Source organism: Toxorhynchites rutilus, chromosome 2, assembly GCF_029784135.1.
Source record: "Toxorhynchites rutilus septentrionalis strain SRP chromosome 2, ASM2978413v1, whole genome shotgun sequence".
Classification (NCBI taxonomy): domain Eukaryota; kingdom Metazoa; phylum Arthropoda; class Insecta; order Diptera; family Culicidae; genus Toxorhynchites; species Toxorhynchites rutilus.
Window position 1 is genome coordinate 240,550,890 of NC_073745.1, and position 17,216 is coordinate 240,568,105.

The 17,216-nt window shown below is 41.1% G+C and overlaps 1 protein-coding gene and 2 long non-coding RNA genes across 10 annotated transcripts in view; 1 reads left to right on the forward strand and 2 right to left on the reverse strand.

Moving 5' to 3' along the window:
• Positions 1-4,622: 4,622 nt before the first annotated feature.
• Positions 4,623-5,607, reverse strand: LOC129770478 (uncharacterized). The gene is made up of 3 exons (XR_008742125.1): positions 5,533-5,607; positions 5,038-5,473; positions 4,623-4,981 (listed from the first exon to the last, which is right to left on the reverse strand). It is a non-coding gene; the product is annotated as an uncharacterized LOC129770478 (long non-coding RNA).
• A 536-nt stretch (positions 5,608-6,143) lies between these two features.
• Positions 6,144-7,503, forward strand: LOC129770521 (uncharacterized). The gene is made up of 3 exons (XR_008742132.1): positions 6,144-6,383; positions 6,443-6,841; positions 6,898-7,503. It is a non-coding gene; the product is annotated as an uncharacterized LOC129770521 (long non-coding RNA).
• Positions 7,504-9,825: 2,322 nt separating this feature from the next.
• LOC129767232 (titin-like) overlaps positions 9,826-17,216 on the reverse strand; it is a 96,361-nt gene continuing 88,970 nt past the window's right edge. For 6 of the 8 annotated variants that reach the window (XM_055767908.1, XM_055767907.1, XM_055767904.1 and 3 more), the window contains 5 exons: positions 13,445-16,225; positions 13,240-13,381; positions 11,851-13,178; positions 11,267-11,566; positions 9,826-11,179 (listed from right to left, as the gene is read on the reverse strand). In XM_055767908.1, coding sequence (XP_055623883.1) covers positions 10,632-11,179; positions 11,267-11,566; positions 11,851-13,178; positions 13,240-13,381; positions 13,445-16,225 — 5,099 coding nt within the window. In that variant the 3' untranslated portion in view covers positions 9,826-10,631. The remainder of the gene's footprint in view (positions 11,180-11,266; positions 11,567-11,850; positions 13,179-13,239; positions 13,382-13,444; positions 16,226-17,216) is intronic. The other 2 variants (XM_055767905.1, XM_055767906.1) reach the window with 2 other exon arrangements.

Below are 17,216 nucleotides of genomic sequence, written 5' to 3' on the forward strand. Positions count from 1 at the left end.
AAATAACATGTTTCTTCGTTACATGGAACAAATGTTTGATACAGAAAATATGATAGAATAAGGACAGCCTAAATCGGACAATTCCTTCCTCGAGTTCTGCTCTTATCAACACATTCGGCGATAGTTTTTTTGGTATAGATAGAAGAAGATATGGGAGTGCGTTTCATCACATCAAAATCCATTTCCAGTTTCGAACACAGATAAATTTCGCTAGCGCAAACATCAAATGGACTAACAACACTTGTCACTATTAACATATGGGAACTTAATTTTCCGAATCTTCCCTTTTTCCTTCAGAGTTTCCCGAAAATTTTGATTTGTCATGTTTGGTTGAAATATGTGTAATATTTTTATGGGACCCCCTCTCTATTCCAGAGGAGGGAGGGGTGTCATACCATCATAGAAACATTTCTCATATCCAAAAACCCTCACATCTCAAATTGTGCTTGATTAGTTCTCGGGTTATGCAGAAATTTGTGTTTCGTTTGTATGGCAGCCCCCCTTAGAGAGGGGGGAAGAGTGTATTCACCATAGAAACACTTATTGCATCCTAAAACCTCCACATGCCAAATTTGGTTTCGTTTGCTTGATTAATTCTCGAGTATTTCAGAAATTTGTGTTTCATTTGTATGGCAGGCCCCCCTTAAAGAGGGGGAGGAGTATCTAACCACCGTAAAAACATTTATTGCACCCTAAAACCTCTACATGCCAAATTTGGTTTCATTTGTTTGATTAATTTTCGAGTAATGTAAAAATTTGTGTTTCATTCGTATGGAAGCCCACCTTAGAGAGGGGGGTGGAGAGTTTAACCATCATAGAAACATTTATTGCACCCTAAAACCTTCACGTGCCAAATTTGGTTTCATTTGCTTGATTAATTCTCGAGTAATGCAGAAATTTGTGTACTTGATTAATTCTCGAGTATTGCAGAAATTTGTGTTTCATTTGTATGGCAGCTCCCCCTTAGAGAGGGAGGAGGGGTCTCAAACTATCACGAAAACCTTCCCCGGCCCCAAAAACCTCTACACATCAATTTTCATGTTGATCGGTTCAGTAGTTTCCGAGTCCATAAGAATCTGACAGACAGATAGACAGACAGAAATCCATGTTTATATATATGAATAGATTAACACATTTTTACATAGAAATAATAAAGGATTATTAAACTTTCCGTTTAGACTTAATATCCTTTTATAGAGAACGAACGTTTTCTGCAAAGGATATTAAATGGATTTTGTTTTATAAGGATTTTCTACTACAATCATGAGATTATTGTGGATATACTTAAATAATTTTAGTACTGGACGAATATAAGTGAAGACTTCTTAGTTTAATATGCAAAGAACATAAAATATGTATTAAAGATCAAAAACTAAGAACATCAGGGATGATAGAGCAAAATGTTAGAATGCAAGCATCAATGGGACACACTATTTTCAAACTATATTTTTCAACAAAAGAAAAAGATGCTTCGCGTGGAATCAAGTACCAAAATCTACAAAGAAGAGATGTAAATGATGTAAAATTGCCATAATAGGTACCCTAGTTCCGTTTTGGAATTTATACCTTGTCCTGACGTCAGAGCAACTCGGCTTCTAATTCGAGTCATGATTTTCAGCACAGGACTTAGCGGGCTGGAGAGTTGGACCTTATTCTCATATACAGTTCACAGTGAAAACGAAATTAACGGCACGTAATTGAACTTTGTTTTGCGAGTTAGATAAACATGGTTTTTCAGGCAGAATGAATACTTTTCAAATAGTGATTATGAATGAAAATTAACTACTCCGTATCGAATCAGTGTTCATTATGAATGGAAAATTTCTTTTCATGTGGTAAAATAATCTCTTACAACAATTGTACCTAACACATTTCATTTCGTTTTCACCTTAAAGTGTATGCGGAAATGAAGGCAGTTGTCTTCCAAAGCGTCAATCATCTACGGCTCATTACATAGATAGTGTATGTGTCATATTTCTACCAAAACGACAAAATGAAAAAAAAAATATTCGAAAATATAACGGACAGGGTGTATTTCGTATGGGTCTCCTTTTCTTTATTTTTAAATTTCTGCAAAACTTAATTTATACAAACGTTTAACTAAGTACATGAACACATGTGGTGAGTTGTTTGGCGGAGATCTGTTCAGCACTTCGTTGTGTGTATTTTATTACCAGATGTATGAAAGACGAATAGGAATATGGGAGCGTTATTCTATATGTACCAGTTGCTAACAAGGGAAGTTGCATTCACCTAGAAGTATTTGACATTCTCGAAAAATCATACTCAATCACACCAGTTAAAGAAGTGAATGGAGAATGTATTAGATTGGTTATAGATGAATTATAGAAGGATAACATGATGTGTTTCGCTTTGATGGTCAAGCATATGTATGTCAATAATTTGATGTAGCAGACACTTCATTCCATTCTAATTAGTTTTCCATTTCACACCAGAAAAACAGACAAATCAATTGTCTTCTGAAGAAGGAATATTAATAGGAGTTGGCAATTAAAACTGAACACGGATTATTATTTTAAATCATTTATAGTTGGTATATTTTAATTCGTTTCGTAAATATTTCTAGATTTTTGTCACAAAACAGACTATGAGCTCGAATAAAGAAGATGGAAGAAGATTGCATAGAAAAACGTTTGCTACCACATATAGTGTCATAACAGAGACACGCTTCAGCGGTATCTTAACAACGTGGTCGATTTCATCGAAAAATACCCATTTTCTCACAATTTCGCTTAACACGGTTGTCCCGTTGAGTCCCTGGGAATCGAAATTGATTTTTTTGTTAGGAGAGCATTGATCACTGGGAGTGATAGTTACCAAGTTAGAAAAAAATATCTCAGATTTTTTATTTTGATTTTTGTAACTCGGCCCAATCGTTGACCCACTCTGTTTGATACCTCTAGTTGCCAAACATCAATCTTCAAAGTGAAGAATTATAAAAAAATAGAAATTAGGATCGATTAGGCACGAGAAAAAAAAGAAAAAAAACGATGCCACTGATGCGTGGAAGATCAATTGTGGAAACAATCCTTGGTAATTATGAAGTCATCTTCCTAGAAGACTCTGCACGATATTCAAGAAACTGTTTAGAGAAGAGCTATATGCTCTCCATAACAACTTTTACCGACAACGTTAGTGATCGCAGTTATGAATTCATATTGTACCAAGTTGATGGTATCGGAAATCAGCAAAATCAGCGGAAATGTTTACGTCCGTCTCATAAACACAACAGTATAGCTGAATCTTTCTTTCTTGGGGACTTAGCAGGCTTATCCATGATAACCGGGCACTATATATTTTCGGCAAAATATTCGAAATGTTCAACGGAGCGTTCGATGTCCTCGCCTGGGAAATCGAGAGCTAGAACTGAAACACCAACACCACTATCACTAAATTCTCTTAGCTTTTTATCGATAGCACTTCCGGAATTGAACGATCCAGATCGAACCATAGGTAGGTGTCAACTTGATGTATTACTATTGATTTGATAATTTTTGTGAAGAAAGTTAAACAAATCTGCATATCAATCAACAATTAGTTGCTGTCTCTATTGTGTCAAAAAATCTGAATAAGCATGAAAAATCAGAAACATTGGCATCACTGCTATAAGGGGGATCCTTTTCGGCTCACTAATATCTTGAGCCCCGTGTAATTCCCTAGGGACAGACACTGAATTTTCCGCCTTTTTTCGAATCGGTCTTATCGAATCGACAACGGATTTTTCCATCCAAACGAAAATGGAACTTGAAACGACAGCTACAAAGCCAGAAACTGTATTGGAGAAAAGTCTAGTATTGATCCTCAGGGACCGACGTGGGGAAGTTCATTGTCGGTACCCTAGCTCGGTCGAGCCTCGACGTGTTAAAATCGCCGATTGTTTGAGGTTTCGTTTTTTCCAGCTAAACCTTACTCCTGACACTGCCGTCACTCTTAAAACCCTACTCTATAAGTTTTTGCTACTTACTACTTCTTCGGGGTTATAAACTTAACGATGCCGATGACGGTGATAGTACCATACTCTAATACCCTTAGCATTAACATGTACTTTTGTTACATGTTACTCGCTGTCGCTGTCGACATTGAAAAACTAAAAACACAAAACCAAAAATTTCGGTTTTTTCTTTAGGCAATTTCGACCGTTCTCGTAATTCCCGATGAAAATGACCAATGCACTCCAACATTTCCTCTTCCATCGCAAATATTTAATCAATTGATTTGATAAAACCTTTTCAATGGCCATTTCGACTAGACTGTTCCTTTCAACGGCGAGAGGAAATATCAGTGCAATGAGTCAGTGTGTTCCCAACGTTACCCAGAGATGGTCCTTTGACAACCCACATTCCGTTTTGCCTGCCAAGATCGGGTCGATGAAATGTCAACAATCGACCTCAAATGCTGCCACCTTGCAATCGAGTTATCGACCTTTCATATGCATTCATCGAACATGTGCAAGGCGTCGACCTGCTTGCAGCGCTGCTTCCAGCACTGCTTGCTGTTTGTTTGTATTGGTTTGTTATTGAAAATGGAAAGGAAACACATTGATCGATTTTAATCATTTTATTGAAAAAAAATAATAAAAATCTATGTATAATAGAAATAAGGTATATAATGGAATCGGTGCATCCGGGTTGTCTGGATTGACGATTCAAACCCGACTGAGTACATTGATGAATACCTCCTTGCCCTTGATGACACAGATATGTGGCTGAGGAGGATTCTTCAATGTGCGTGAAGCACGGGATCTCCGATGGGGAAAATTGCTCGAAATACTATCGATGGCCAGGTCCTGCTGCTGTTACTGTTGATGCTGTTCCCCGGAATAGCACCCTGGACTTAAAGGATACTGCTGCGGGAAAGCTGATGCTGTTGGCTGGCGTGACAGAAGTGGAAATAAGCAATGTGGTGATGAGGGAAATCATCTTTCTTACTCGCCGATTGATTGAGTCGGATGTATTCATAGCTGAAACAAAATAAAATGATTAGTAAGTGAAAAGCAGAAATGAATTCCCTACTCACCAGTTGTATGATCCGGATAAAAATGCGAACATTAAAATATCATGCGATTACGTTCGCTTACCTCGCCTATTTTCATTCTACTATACAACGGAATCAGTGCATTCGGGTTCCTCCGGTGGTAATTCAGCTGAGCAAGTTGATAAATACCTCCTTGTCGTTGAGTTTTCGTGTCTGAAGAGGATTTTTGAATGTGCGCGAAGCACGGAACCTCTAATGGGGAAAGTTCTTCGCAATACCATACCATGGTCAAATTCTGCTGCTGCTGCTGTTGATGCTGTCACCCGGCATTGCCAACAGGGGTTGGAGGTTACTGCTGCAGGAAAACGGATGTTGTTGGCTGCTGTGATAGAAGTGGAAATCCGCACTGTGGTGATGGGAGAAATCATCTTTCTCACTTACCGATTGATGGAAGCAAACGAGTCGAATGTATTCATAGCTGATAAGACAAGATAAAATAATTAATAATTAAAAAGCCGAAATATATTTCATACTCACCAGTTGTATGATCCATTTGTTTTTGTTTGAGATGACAGTTTAGCGGAGTGGAAAAAAGAACCACCAGTGATGCCATTTGGTTTGTTTAATTATTCAGTATTTTCGACTAACGAACTATCCGCGTTGAAGATATTGGGGAATAGGCATGACAGTATGGATTTGCAGAAGGAATCAATACACTTTTAAAATGAAAATTATGAATGAACATGATTTTTCCTTAAACAAATTTTTTCGTCGATTGGATTGTGGGAACCCACAATCCAATCGACGAAAAAAACATCGACCTAACAACGACCGTAACGCTGTTACCTATTCACGATGATGACGATTAGGTATCGACATCTAGATACGGCATTAGTTTGTATGAGGTAAACTATTCTCTATCATACTAGTCGGCCCGAATCAGTTTATATTTGCTAAAATTTGTATGAAATTTTTTTCTTGGCATAATTTTTTCTACTTAAAGTACGTTGTCATGACTCTAATTTGAATTATTTTCTATAGACGTTCAGATATTCTCAAAAAAACTTGTCATTATAATATAAAATTATCTCAAAACATATTTTTTATGACGTTTTTTCACCACTTGCAGGCAATGGTGATTTTCACTTACATAGAGTACTAATTTGATTAAGGAAAAATCATGTTCATTCATAATTTTCATTTCAAAAGTGTATTCATTCCTTCTGCAAATCCATACTGTCATGCCTATTCCCCAATATCGTCAACGCGGATAGTTCGTTAGTCGAAAATACTGAATAATTAAACAAACCAAATGGAATCACTGGTGGTTCTTTTTTCCACTCCGCTAAACTGTCATCTCAAACAAAAACAAATGGATCATACAACTGGTGAGTATGAAATATATTTCGGCTTTTTAGTTATTAATTATTTTATCTTGTCTTATCAGCTATGAATACATTCGACTCATTTGCTTCCATCAATCGGTAAGTGAGAAAGATGATTTCTCCCATCACCACAGTGCGGATTTCCACTTCTATCACAGCGTCCAACAACATCCGTTTTCCTGCAGCATCAACAGCAGCAGCAGCAGAATTTGACCATGGTATGGTATTGCGAAGAACTTTCCCCATTAGAGGTTCCGTGCTTCGCGCACATTCAAAAATCCTCTTCAGACACGAAAACTCAACGACAAGGAGGTATTTATCAACTTGCTCAGCTGAATTACCACCCCGGAGGAACCCGAATGCACTGATTCCGTTGTATAGAAGAATGAAAACAGGCGAGGTAAGCGAACGTAATCGCATGATATTTTAATGTTCGCATTTTTATCCGGATCATACAACTGGTGAGTAGGAAATTCATTTCTGCTTTTCACTTACTAATCATTTTATTTTGTTTCAGCTATGAATACATCCGACTCAATCAATCGGCGAGTGAGAAAGATGATTTCCCTCATCACCACATTGCTTATTTCCACTTCTGTCACACCTGCCAACAGTATCAGCTTTCCCGCAGCAGTATCCTTTAAGACCAGGGTGCTATTCCGGGGAACAGTATCAGGACCTGGCCATCGATAGTATTTCGAGCAATTTTTCCCATCGGAGATCCCGTGCTTCACGCACATTGCAGAATCCTCCACATATCTGTGTCATCAAGGGCAAGGAGGTATTCATCAATGTACTCAGTCGGATTTGAATCGTCAATCCAGACAACCCGGATGCACCGATTCCATTATATACATTATTATTTTTATTATACATGGATTTTTATTATTTTTTTCAATAAAATGATTAAAATCGATCAATGTATTTCCTTTTCATTTTCAATAACAAACCAATACAAACAAGCAGCAAGCAGTGCTGGAAGCAGCGCTGCAAGCAGGTCGACGCCTTGCACATGTTGGCGAAAAAGTGGCGTCAAGTTGTTCGATGAATGCATATGAAAGGTCGATAACTCGATTGCAAGGTGGCAGCATTTGAGGTCGATTGTTGACATTTCATCGACCCGATCTTGGCAGGCAAAACGGAATATGGGAATCTTTTAACAACACACCTCTGTGGCTCAGAAACAATTCTTAGCGATCAGTTGAAGTTGCGAAAAACGAGTAAGAAGATTAAACAGCTCTAATAATGTCACACACTGCAGATTCTCAGCGAAATCGTTATGTTCTCATAAACCCAATGAGTTGTCTACTAATCGTATGGACACGGCTTTTTTGTTTTCGTTTTCACAACAAAAACTGAACTCCTTGATTTGCTCCTGACATGGTTGGTGCGGTCGAGAGCCTGCGTACGGGACTTCATGAAATTTAAAACTCTGATTTTCCAGTTATTGAACGATGTCGATAGCCGTGATCGTTACGTAACAAAATTCCATTTTCATTCCGGGATAATTCACTCGCCTCTAACCTCGATTCTGAGACCGAAAGAGATGTGTTTCCTGAGCCAAGATGATAAAGCACGTGTTGTAATGAGCAGTAAACACCGCACCGCACCGTAGGCACCGCTTAAGGGGGTATTCTAGTGTAGAGGTACGAATTTCTGATGTTTTTTGAGCTCCGAAAAAATAAAACATAGAATATTTGTACTATCTATTATATTATTATTTGCTTATCTATCTTTTAACAATAAAACAAAAATTGAACGGAAAAAATATTCATGATTAGAACAGTTAAAAGCTAAAATAACTCGGTAAATAATGGGATTTTCGAAAACGTTATTCATAGGGTACACTTCTGAATGCCTAAACGTCAGAAATATGAAGAAAAAAAATTTTGATTTTTTTTTTTAATTTCTAGACTAGAATACTGCCTTAATGCATCTTGAATATCGCGTTCATCTACCGAATCATGATATGGCTGGAAAACATAAGCTTATTTCGCTTGTTATCGCAGGATGCAAAATAGCCATAATTAATATGGTTCGAGAACCAGAGGAGAACCCTCGTTTTAAAAAGGTCCTAGATATTTACGATCTATCATTTTAATCAATTGAACCTCCAGCACGCAGTGCATTCAACTGTGTTGAAAGTCGGATTGTCCCTCTTTCCCGGTAGGTTAAATACTTCTTCGTGATCATAAGGGATCTCACTTGGATGAAAAACTCAAAACAAGGTCCCCGGAATTGGAATAAAAAAACATTTTTAGTGGAGGCGATCTGGCGTAGTGGTAACATCCATACCTCTCACGCAGAGATCACGAGTTCAATTCTCACTCTCGAAATTCTTCCAAAAATGGAAGTAAAAGTGACGAACCAGCCGAAATGTGTTGAAAGTCACTATAATAGAGAAAAAAAACATTTTTAGTATGCAGGAGAATCGTTGGCTGATTTGTGGAATAACCTAGCGATCGATTGATATCCGTTCAAAGTAGAGCATATTAAGTCCGCGGAATTAGTACGATATTAAGCCGAGTGGTTTGCTTGTCACGTAAGGACATCCCAAGACCTTTTGCAAGCAGTGAAATGTAACGACAAGAACTGCTGTATTAAACGAAGGAGTAGTTACTTTTGTGTAGATCAACATCAATTTATACCAGTCCATGCTCTTATCAGTTAAACGCCAGATGGTTTGAAAGCATCAATCCCAACGATGTGAGCATTAATTTTCCTTCTCGGTTTGTTCAAGATTCTATGAACTTGACGAGAATTCTTCCGAAGTCACTACTTGCATGTAAAGAACTTCCGTCTGAACATTTGATTCCGACTTGTGCAGATATCTGATTTTGTTACGATGATGTTCTCATTACTTAAAAAAAGCTAAAAAATTTTCTAACGACTTTAAATTCGTGTACAGAGTAGCGTTACGTAACATAAGGGGGTGCGAGGTTCGTCTTGCGTTACTTTTTGTTACATAGGGTGGGGGGGTATCCATTGCTTGAAATCTATATTCAGTGCTTTAGTTTGCCCTAAATTGGAATATTGTTCAACGATTTTGGATCCATATTACAAAATCAGACAATGGAACAGCTATCATCAGCTGCCAAGTTATGAGAGCCGATGTCAACTAATTAGTCTTGACACGTTACACGTACGGAAAGATCTCATCCGCGCCTTCTTGGTATTTGCCGACTAGAACTGAATGCCCAATGATTCTAGAAAACATCTATTTCAAAATTCAATCTCGAGCTCTACGGAATCACACCTTGTATCGAGTTCCTCTCCCCTGTTCTAGCTATGGATACAATTCAGCTGTTGAAGAATCGGCAGGATCGGTAAAGATTCATTGTACTGATCAAACATTTTCATTAATATTATGGATACGCCTGTTGATACACCAACCGAATAAATAAATAAGTTTTTGCCATATCAACGGTTAGAAATACACAGTGTGTCATTATTTCGTTTTGTTTTTATTGCTTTAAACACACTGGTAAACAGAAGGTTGTTCTGCATGTTCAAATTGAGTTAAAACAAGAATCGTACAATATACATAAAATTTAGATTTTTATAATATTCTCGCGAGTATTGCATTTCTCCGAAACTTCTCGAGCGATCCCAGAGTCCCTCCAGAGGCCGATCCGGTTCGATTAATATACGCACCTATACTAATTGTCTCCCTGATAGAGTTTCGTTGACCTGCCTACCGGATTCGTGGATCTTATTGTTGACTGTGTCGCGCTGGAAGGGACCGAGAAGTTTTCGACTCGCAATTTAAAACATACAAATTACACAGTTTACAGTGATAACATAATAACACTACAATCCAGCGATGGCTCTTCATCGCGCTAGTACAAAATAATATCTCGGAAATTGTAAAAAATAAACGCTCTTCCGTAGAATCGCTGCTTCGTCGTTTGTCTTAAATTATGAAACTCTTTCGTTTGTTTTATTGTTTCGCTCTTGCTGCGAGAGGTTATGTTCTCTTGTTTACCTTGAAATCTCTTTCCGTATCACAGTTACAGGAAACAAATCATAGTCGTACTTTGTTGCACAGTTTTGTGTGTTTCATTTTCGAAAATAATTTCTGCTGTTGGTGGCTAATATTTATATACAACTTTAAGCCATGTATATTTTTCGCTATTCTCGTTCTAACGGCTAACAATAGTTTTGGATTTTGCCGCACCTAAATGTACATCTCTCATCTACGTATTAAAAAATAGTAATCTTGAGCTAGTTTTGTCAGGAATTATCAAGTTTTCATTTGAACAGATTTCTGGCGTTCAACCACAGCTTGAAGAAGTACTCGCTTCTTCTGAGCAGCTTATGTCGGGCGTAGCTGTGGATGTCCGCCGTCATGTTATGTTCCCTCAGCCAGGACGAAGTGTTCGTACCGGTCGGCTCGGAGAAGTCGCGCGTCGTTTCGTCGTGAGTGTCCTCCGGTGCTGTAAGGAGACTTGTGTTGGTAGAGATTCTCGGCAATGAACGCGGCAGATACTTACCAGCTCCCTGCTGAACCTGGTAGGGTTCGTCAGATTCCAGTGGGTCACTGCAGCCAACTTCGTTACGGGCCATTATTCTAATGATGTACTCCTCATACTCGGCCAGGTCCTTGATGTTGAACGACTGGCAATCGGCAGCCACACGACCAACCTCCATCCACATCGTTTTCTTGACGTTGCGAATGACGATATTGTAGCCCTCCAATGGCGCACCTCCATCGGATTCGGGAATACCCCATTCGACAATGTTGATGTTTGGACCAAGGTAGCGCACCTCCAGTGGTCCCGTTGGTGGTGATGGCACCGCTGTAGGGGTAGAACAACACACGGATTAGTTTCATCGGGGGGAAGTTGTGGAGTCGAACATTGAACAGGCAAGAACATCGATCTTACTGGCATGTGTTTTCAGTATAACAGGCTCCGAGTTCGCGGGTGGACTCAGACCGACTGCGTTCTCGGCGAACACTCGGAATACTAGTTCAGACTTTTCTTTAATGTTGTCGACGCTGTAACTGAGACAGTTGGCGTCCAGTGTTTTGATTTTGGTCCACTGCTGGGCAGTGGTGAGACGTTTCTCGACCACGTAACCAGTGACATCGGAGCCACCGTTCGTTTCCGGTTGCTGCCACTCGAGCTTAATGCTCTTGCTGGTCACGTTGACGATACGCAGATTGCGTGGAGCCGAAGGTGGTGCTATTGAACGTGGACGTGTAAATTGGTATGATTAGTCAAAGTTTTGTGAGATACTACAGTTGCACTGCCTGGTCAGTTTGAAAGTGGATAGTTAACACTCGACCATTAGAACATGGAGTGGAACAGAGTGTATAGAAGTGGGAGGGTATTTGTATTATTTGCATTGCATTGTGGTAATTATCGCCGTTTGATAGTGTTGGAACATGGGCGACGGTTTAGTTCAGCACAGGACAGAAGCGTTAGATATTTGTAGGCCTTAGATATACCGGCACACTTTTACTCACTTGTTTCCTTTCCGGCGACGATCGCTTCCACGGTTTGAAGAGGTTCGCTCGTTCCGATCTTGTTCTTTGCGGTTATTCTGAATTCGTAAGCTCTGTTTGCTGTCAGATTTTCGATGAACAGTGATGTCTCACTTGCACTTGTGCTTCCGGCCATCTTCCAGACCTTTTTCTTGGCTTCCTTAATTTCTACCACGTATTCGGTGATTTTACTTCCACCGTTGCGTTCCGAGGCTTGCCACATCAGCGTAAAAGAATTGCTCGTCATTCCCGATGTCTCAATTGGTCCTCTTGGTGGAGATGGAGGTTGAAGAACCTGGCTCACAGTGATCGACGCACTCTCCAGTGGTTCAGAGCATCCGATTGGGTTCTGGGCAATCACGCGGAAGTGGTACTGGGTTGAGTCGAGCAGTTTCTGGATACAGTATGACTTGATATGCTTTTGCACATCAGCCACCTTGATCCAAGCGTTCTTATTGGAGTCATCGCATTTTTCAATCGAATATTGCGAAATTTCTAAGCCACCGTCATCGACTGGCGGCTTCCACTCGATGACTACAGCCTCTGGACTCATTTCTCTAACAACAATTGGTCCTTCAGGTTTGCTTGGTTTGTCGATGACCTTGAGCTGCAACTCAATGCTGGAAGTTCCGGCGGAGTTCCTCGCTTCGACTACATATTTTCCACTATCGGAGCGATCCAATGTGTGAATCGTGGCGGTTGAAGTTCTTTCGGTGGTCATGATAGTTTGCGTGGATGTAGATTCGATAATCTCCTCCTCGCGGTACCAGATTATTTGTGGGGTTGGATAGCCATCGAAGGTGGCCTCTACAGTCCATTCGTCTCCAACGCGGAGCTTTTGTACGATCTGTTTCTTCTCCACAGAGATCGATGGCTTCTGTTCAATCACAACCTTACAGCTACTCTCAACACTTCCGACCTCGTTGACGGCCTTACAGCTGTAGGTACCACTTGTTTCGATAGTTGTCTTCTTGATTATATACTTGGCAGCTCCATTCTCGTACGTAATGGTCTTTTCCTTCAAAGCTTCCCCATTGCGGTACCAAGTTACCTCTGGAGTTGGAACGCCATTTACAACACAGGTCAGCGTTACCGTTTGATCCAGACCAATGTGAATGTCCTTCAGGGGCTCACTAATGACCGGAGCTTCCTTCTTGATTGGAGCAGCTATCTTGTAATATGGCGAGTTTGGCGAGGCTGGCCCTTTGCCAATTTCATTCACCGCTGTCACGCGGAATGTGTATTCGGAATTCTTTGTGAGCCTGGTAACCGTGGTGGTAACCTCGGTTATACTGGTGATCTCGGTCCATCTGAAAATAGCGAAATTATGATTCACCACTGTTGGTTAAGCATTTATTTCTGGGAACTTACTTCTTCTTATTTTTCTCTTGGTACTCGAGAATGTATTCGGTGATTGTACTATTTCCATTATCCTCAGGTGACTTCCAGAACAAAGTGATTGAATCGTCGGTGATTTGTGTAGCTTCTGGGGCCTCTGGAGCACCAGGTTGTTCTGAAAGAGAAACCAGAAATAGTAATAACGGCTCTTGTTGAAGTTGGCTGTAGCAATACTCACTCTTGATGATCAACGTGAACGACGCGCTGGCATCTCCGCACTCATTGCTCAACCGCACGGTATACTCTCCAGCGTCCGATTCGATAACCTTCTTGATGGTCAAGCTCGCTGTTTCCTCCTCTACCTTTGGCACGAAGCGTGTCGAAGGAACAATGATCTTCTCATTGACAATCCACTCGCAATCCGGTTTCGGTGTAGCGTTGAACTTAACATTGAGCGTAACGTCGTCCTCTTTACGAATGATAAATGTTCGTGTATCATCGAAGATGATGGGCGCTACCTTAATCACTTCAACTTTCAGTTTAGACGAAGTTTTCACGTTAGCAATTGTGCACGTGTATTCGTCTTCGTCCTCTTCGGTAGCATTCTTGATGATCAGCTTACGTACATTCTTCTCACTGATCAGCTCGAACTTGCTGGAGGCCTTAATTTGCTTGTTGTTTTTGTACCACACGACTTCGGCTGATTCTGAGAGTTCCACGACGAATACCGCCTCTTGTTGTCTGGTCGTAATGGTGACATCCGGCAGACGCTTCACGAAATCAACCAGCGGCTTCTCAACTGTTAGACGCGCTGTAGATACTTGATCGCCTACCACGCATTTGTACACTCCAGCATCCTCATCGACTGTCTTCGTGATTTTCAAGGTTTGACGTTTGCCATCGATCGTCAGTTGATAATGTCCATTGAATGAAAGTTCCATTTCATTTCTGTACCATCTGACTAGGGCATCACCCTTAGTCAGCTCGATGTCAAAAGTGGCGTTTTCTCCACGTGCAACGGTCACATCATTGAGTGGGATTATGATTTCAGGTGGAAGTTCAATGACCACCACTTCAGCGGAACATTCTTGGTCTGCCAAAGCGCAGGTGTACTCACCTTCATCGTGGACGGATGTGCTACGTACCAGTAGCGTGCGAGTTTTACCCTTCATACCGAACTCGTACTTGTCCTTCTTCTCTTCGATCTTTTTACCTTCCTTGTACCAGGTTACATTAGCCGTTTCCGAACTGATCTCGACTTCAAGCACAGCGTTCTGTTTCTCTTTGGTTTCAACATCTTCCAGTTTTCTCAAGAATTCGGGCTTCGCTTCCAATACGGTTAAAGTACACTCCGTAATTTGATCCTTCACTGAGCATCGGTATGTGCCTGCGTCTTTGATCGTGGGGTTTTTCATGACCAGCTTGTGAATCTTGCCTTCCTGAACAATGACGCGGTGATCCATGCCACTCATTTCCTTACCATTGTGGAACCACTTGGTCGAAACGGTATGCGATGTTTCGCAATCCAACGTCACTGGTTTGCCCTCCTCTACGGTGACTGTTTTCTTCAATTTCTTCACGAACGTAACCTTGTCGACTTCAACTGTCACACGAGCACCATGCGATGCTTTACCAACCGTGTTGGAAGCGATACACTTGTAATTACCAGTGTCTTGTTCCGAGTCGGCATTCGTGATGGTAAGTTCAATGTTTTGACCGTCGTACACTTGTCTAGCCTTCTTGGATGACAGCAGTGTGTTGTTGTTACGTAACCAAAGAATCTCTGGTACTGGATTACCTGAAACCTTGGCAGGCAAACGGATGGTTCCGCCTTGCGGAACACTTTGTGCTTCGAATCGTTCCAGGAACAGCGGAGGTTCAGGGTTTCCAATGTTGGATTCGTCAACGGTTAGGGAGGCCGTTGTCTCCACGTAACCGGCAGGGTTCTTCGCTTTGACCGTGTACTCTCCGGCATTCTCGTGCGTCGGAGATAACAATGTGATGGTGTATATGTTCTTATCCACTTGGGTGGGAGCTTTCAGTACCTCTCCGTTCTTAAACCATTGCACTTCTGGTGTTGGGTTACCAACAATCTGAGTGGACAGCATTACAGTCTCACCCTGTCGAATGCTCATGCTCTTGAGTGGTTCCAGAATTTGTGGTGGCTCCTGTAGTCCGGTCTTGACCTTTACAGTTATGTTGAGTGCCGATTCGCCTTCGCGATTACGAGCGACGACTTGGTACGAACCTTCCTGCGTTTTGTCGATGTTTTGTATCTGAACCACAGTGCAATACATGTGCATATCAGATTCAACCACAACTTGGATATTGTTCTTAGTGGTGATTTCGGTACCATTATAGAACCATTGGATATCTGGCTCGGGAATGGCCACCAGACGGCACTCGAGCAGCACATCTGATCCAGCATCAACGTATTGAGCCTTTGGTTTACGAGAGAAGGTAGGTGGTATACCCTCCAGAATATCTGCAAGAGACGATTCACGGGACATGCTCTTGCGGGATAGGGTAGCCGCCTCGGATCCAATGTCTGAGGTGAATGATTCCACCGTCAGTTCGGTACTACTAGCGGCAAAACCAGCAACGTTCTTAGCCACGCAGGTGAATGTACCAGCATCTTCGGGGAACACTTCCCGAATGATCAGTGTGGCAACATTATCATCGTCATAGTAAATCTGGAAGTCTTGGGATTGCTTGATGACAGCGGTTTGACGGAACCACGTGATCTGTGGTCGTGGATAACCTTCTACTCGGCACTCGAACTGTACCGTGTAACCTTCCTGGGTGGTAATCGGTTGCAGCTTCTCAACGATCTTCGGTGCCTGGGGTTTTTCGCTGGGTCCGGGTTTCTCGAAGACTGGCAATTTGTCGATCTTTTCGTTGAGCAGTTTTTGTACGTACTGTGGGTAGGTTACGGCATCCATCAGCAACTCACGGCGCACGAAACCACGCTCTTCGCTCCACGAGCGCTTGACGAACCACCACTCAGAGTTGCTGCGGTCTGAGGATGGCAGGATAAACATGTTAAGTAATGTATGTATTAAAAAGTAGAATAATTATGGATGGCGATGGACAAACAACAAAAGCCAATTCAAATGAACAAATTTCTTAAATCTTAAGCCTTCTAGAAAAATTTCCCAACACCCTTTTCGGTTGGTTTGCAGCAGCCATGGCGAAAAGAGGCATGCGACAACGCTCGATGCTTTGTTCGTACTCGAGAAGAAGTTTGCACTTGTGATACACTTTGTGTCCGCCGGATATAGTCGATCCGACATTTAAAACATCCCCTCTGGAGAAAGACGAGAACGTCGAACGGAAGTCTGGTTCCGGTCGCGCAACACCGTTGGTGAGCAAGTAACTGACCAAAATGGACAGCTTTCTGCAGAAGCATCAGTCAAGGCTGGCCGTGTCTGATCTACTGAAGGTGCTGGTGATGGAAAACATCTCTCCGGCGATGTCATGTTGGATGACGATGGGTCTTGTCATACATGATAGAACATACAGATGTCTTGAAATCACATTTATTAGTGCGTTGCAAAAGTTTTTACCCATCTGTGTTTTGCTTCGAATCCCTATCAGATGCATTCTTCATCCTGTACAGAGCCTGATTGATGATTGGAACCATGAAATCTCTGAAAAACTCTATTGCGGGTCGCAAGTCCGAAACTGAGCGCAAATCAAAATGTTTTTTTTTCAATTATGTTTCTATGTTTAGTAGGCGATATTAAAAAAAAAGTACTGATGCACATCAGTCGTGTATATCATTTGCATTAACACATATTATTTCGCCGTAACGCATTGAAACTCAAGATTACGGGACATATATTAATAATGAGCTTTACTCCAAAGATGCACAAGGAAAACAAACAAATTATTAATATATATATATTCCACTTTTTTGAAAAAAATATAGCAAGGTAAAAATAGATAAATCTTTTATAATAAGTACGGATCGGGACAACCTACGATTAAACTGTAGAATAAAAAAATTG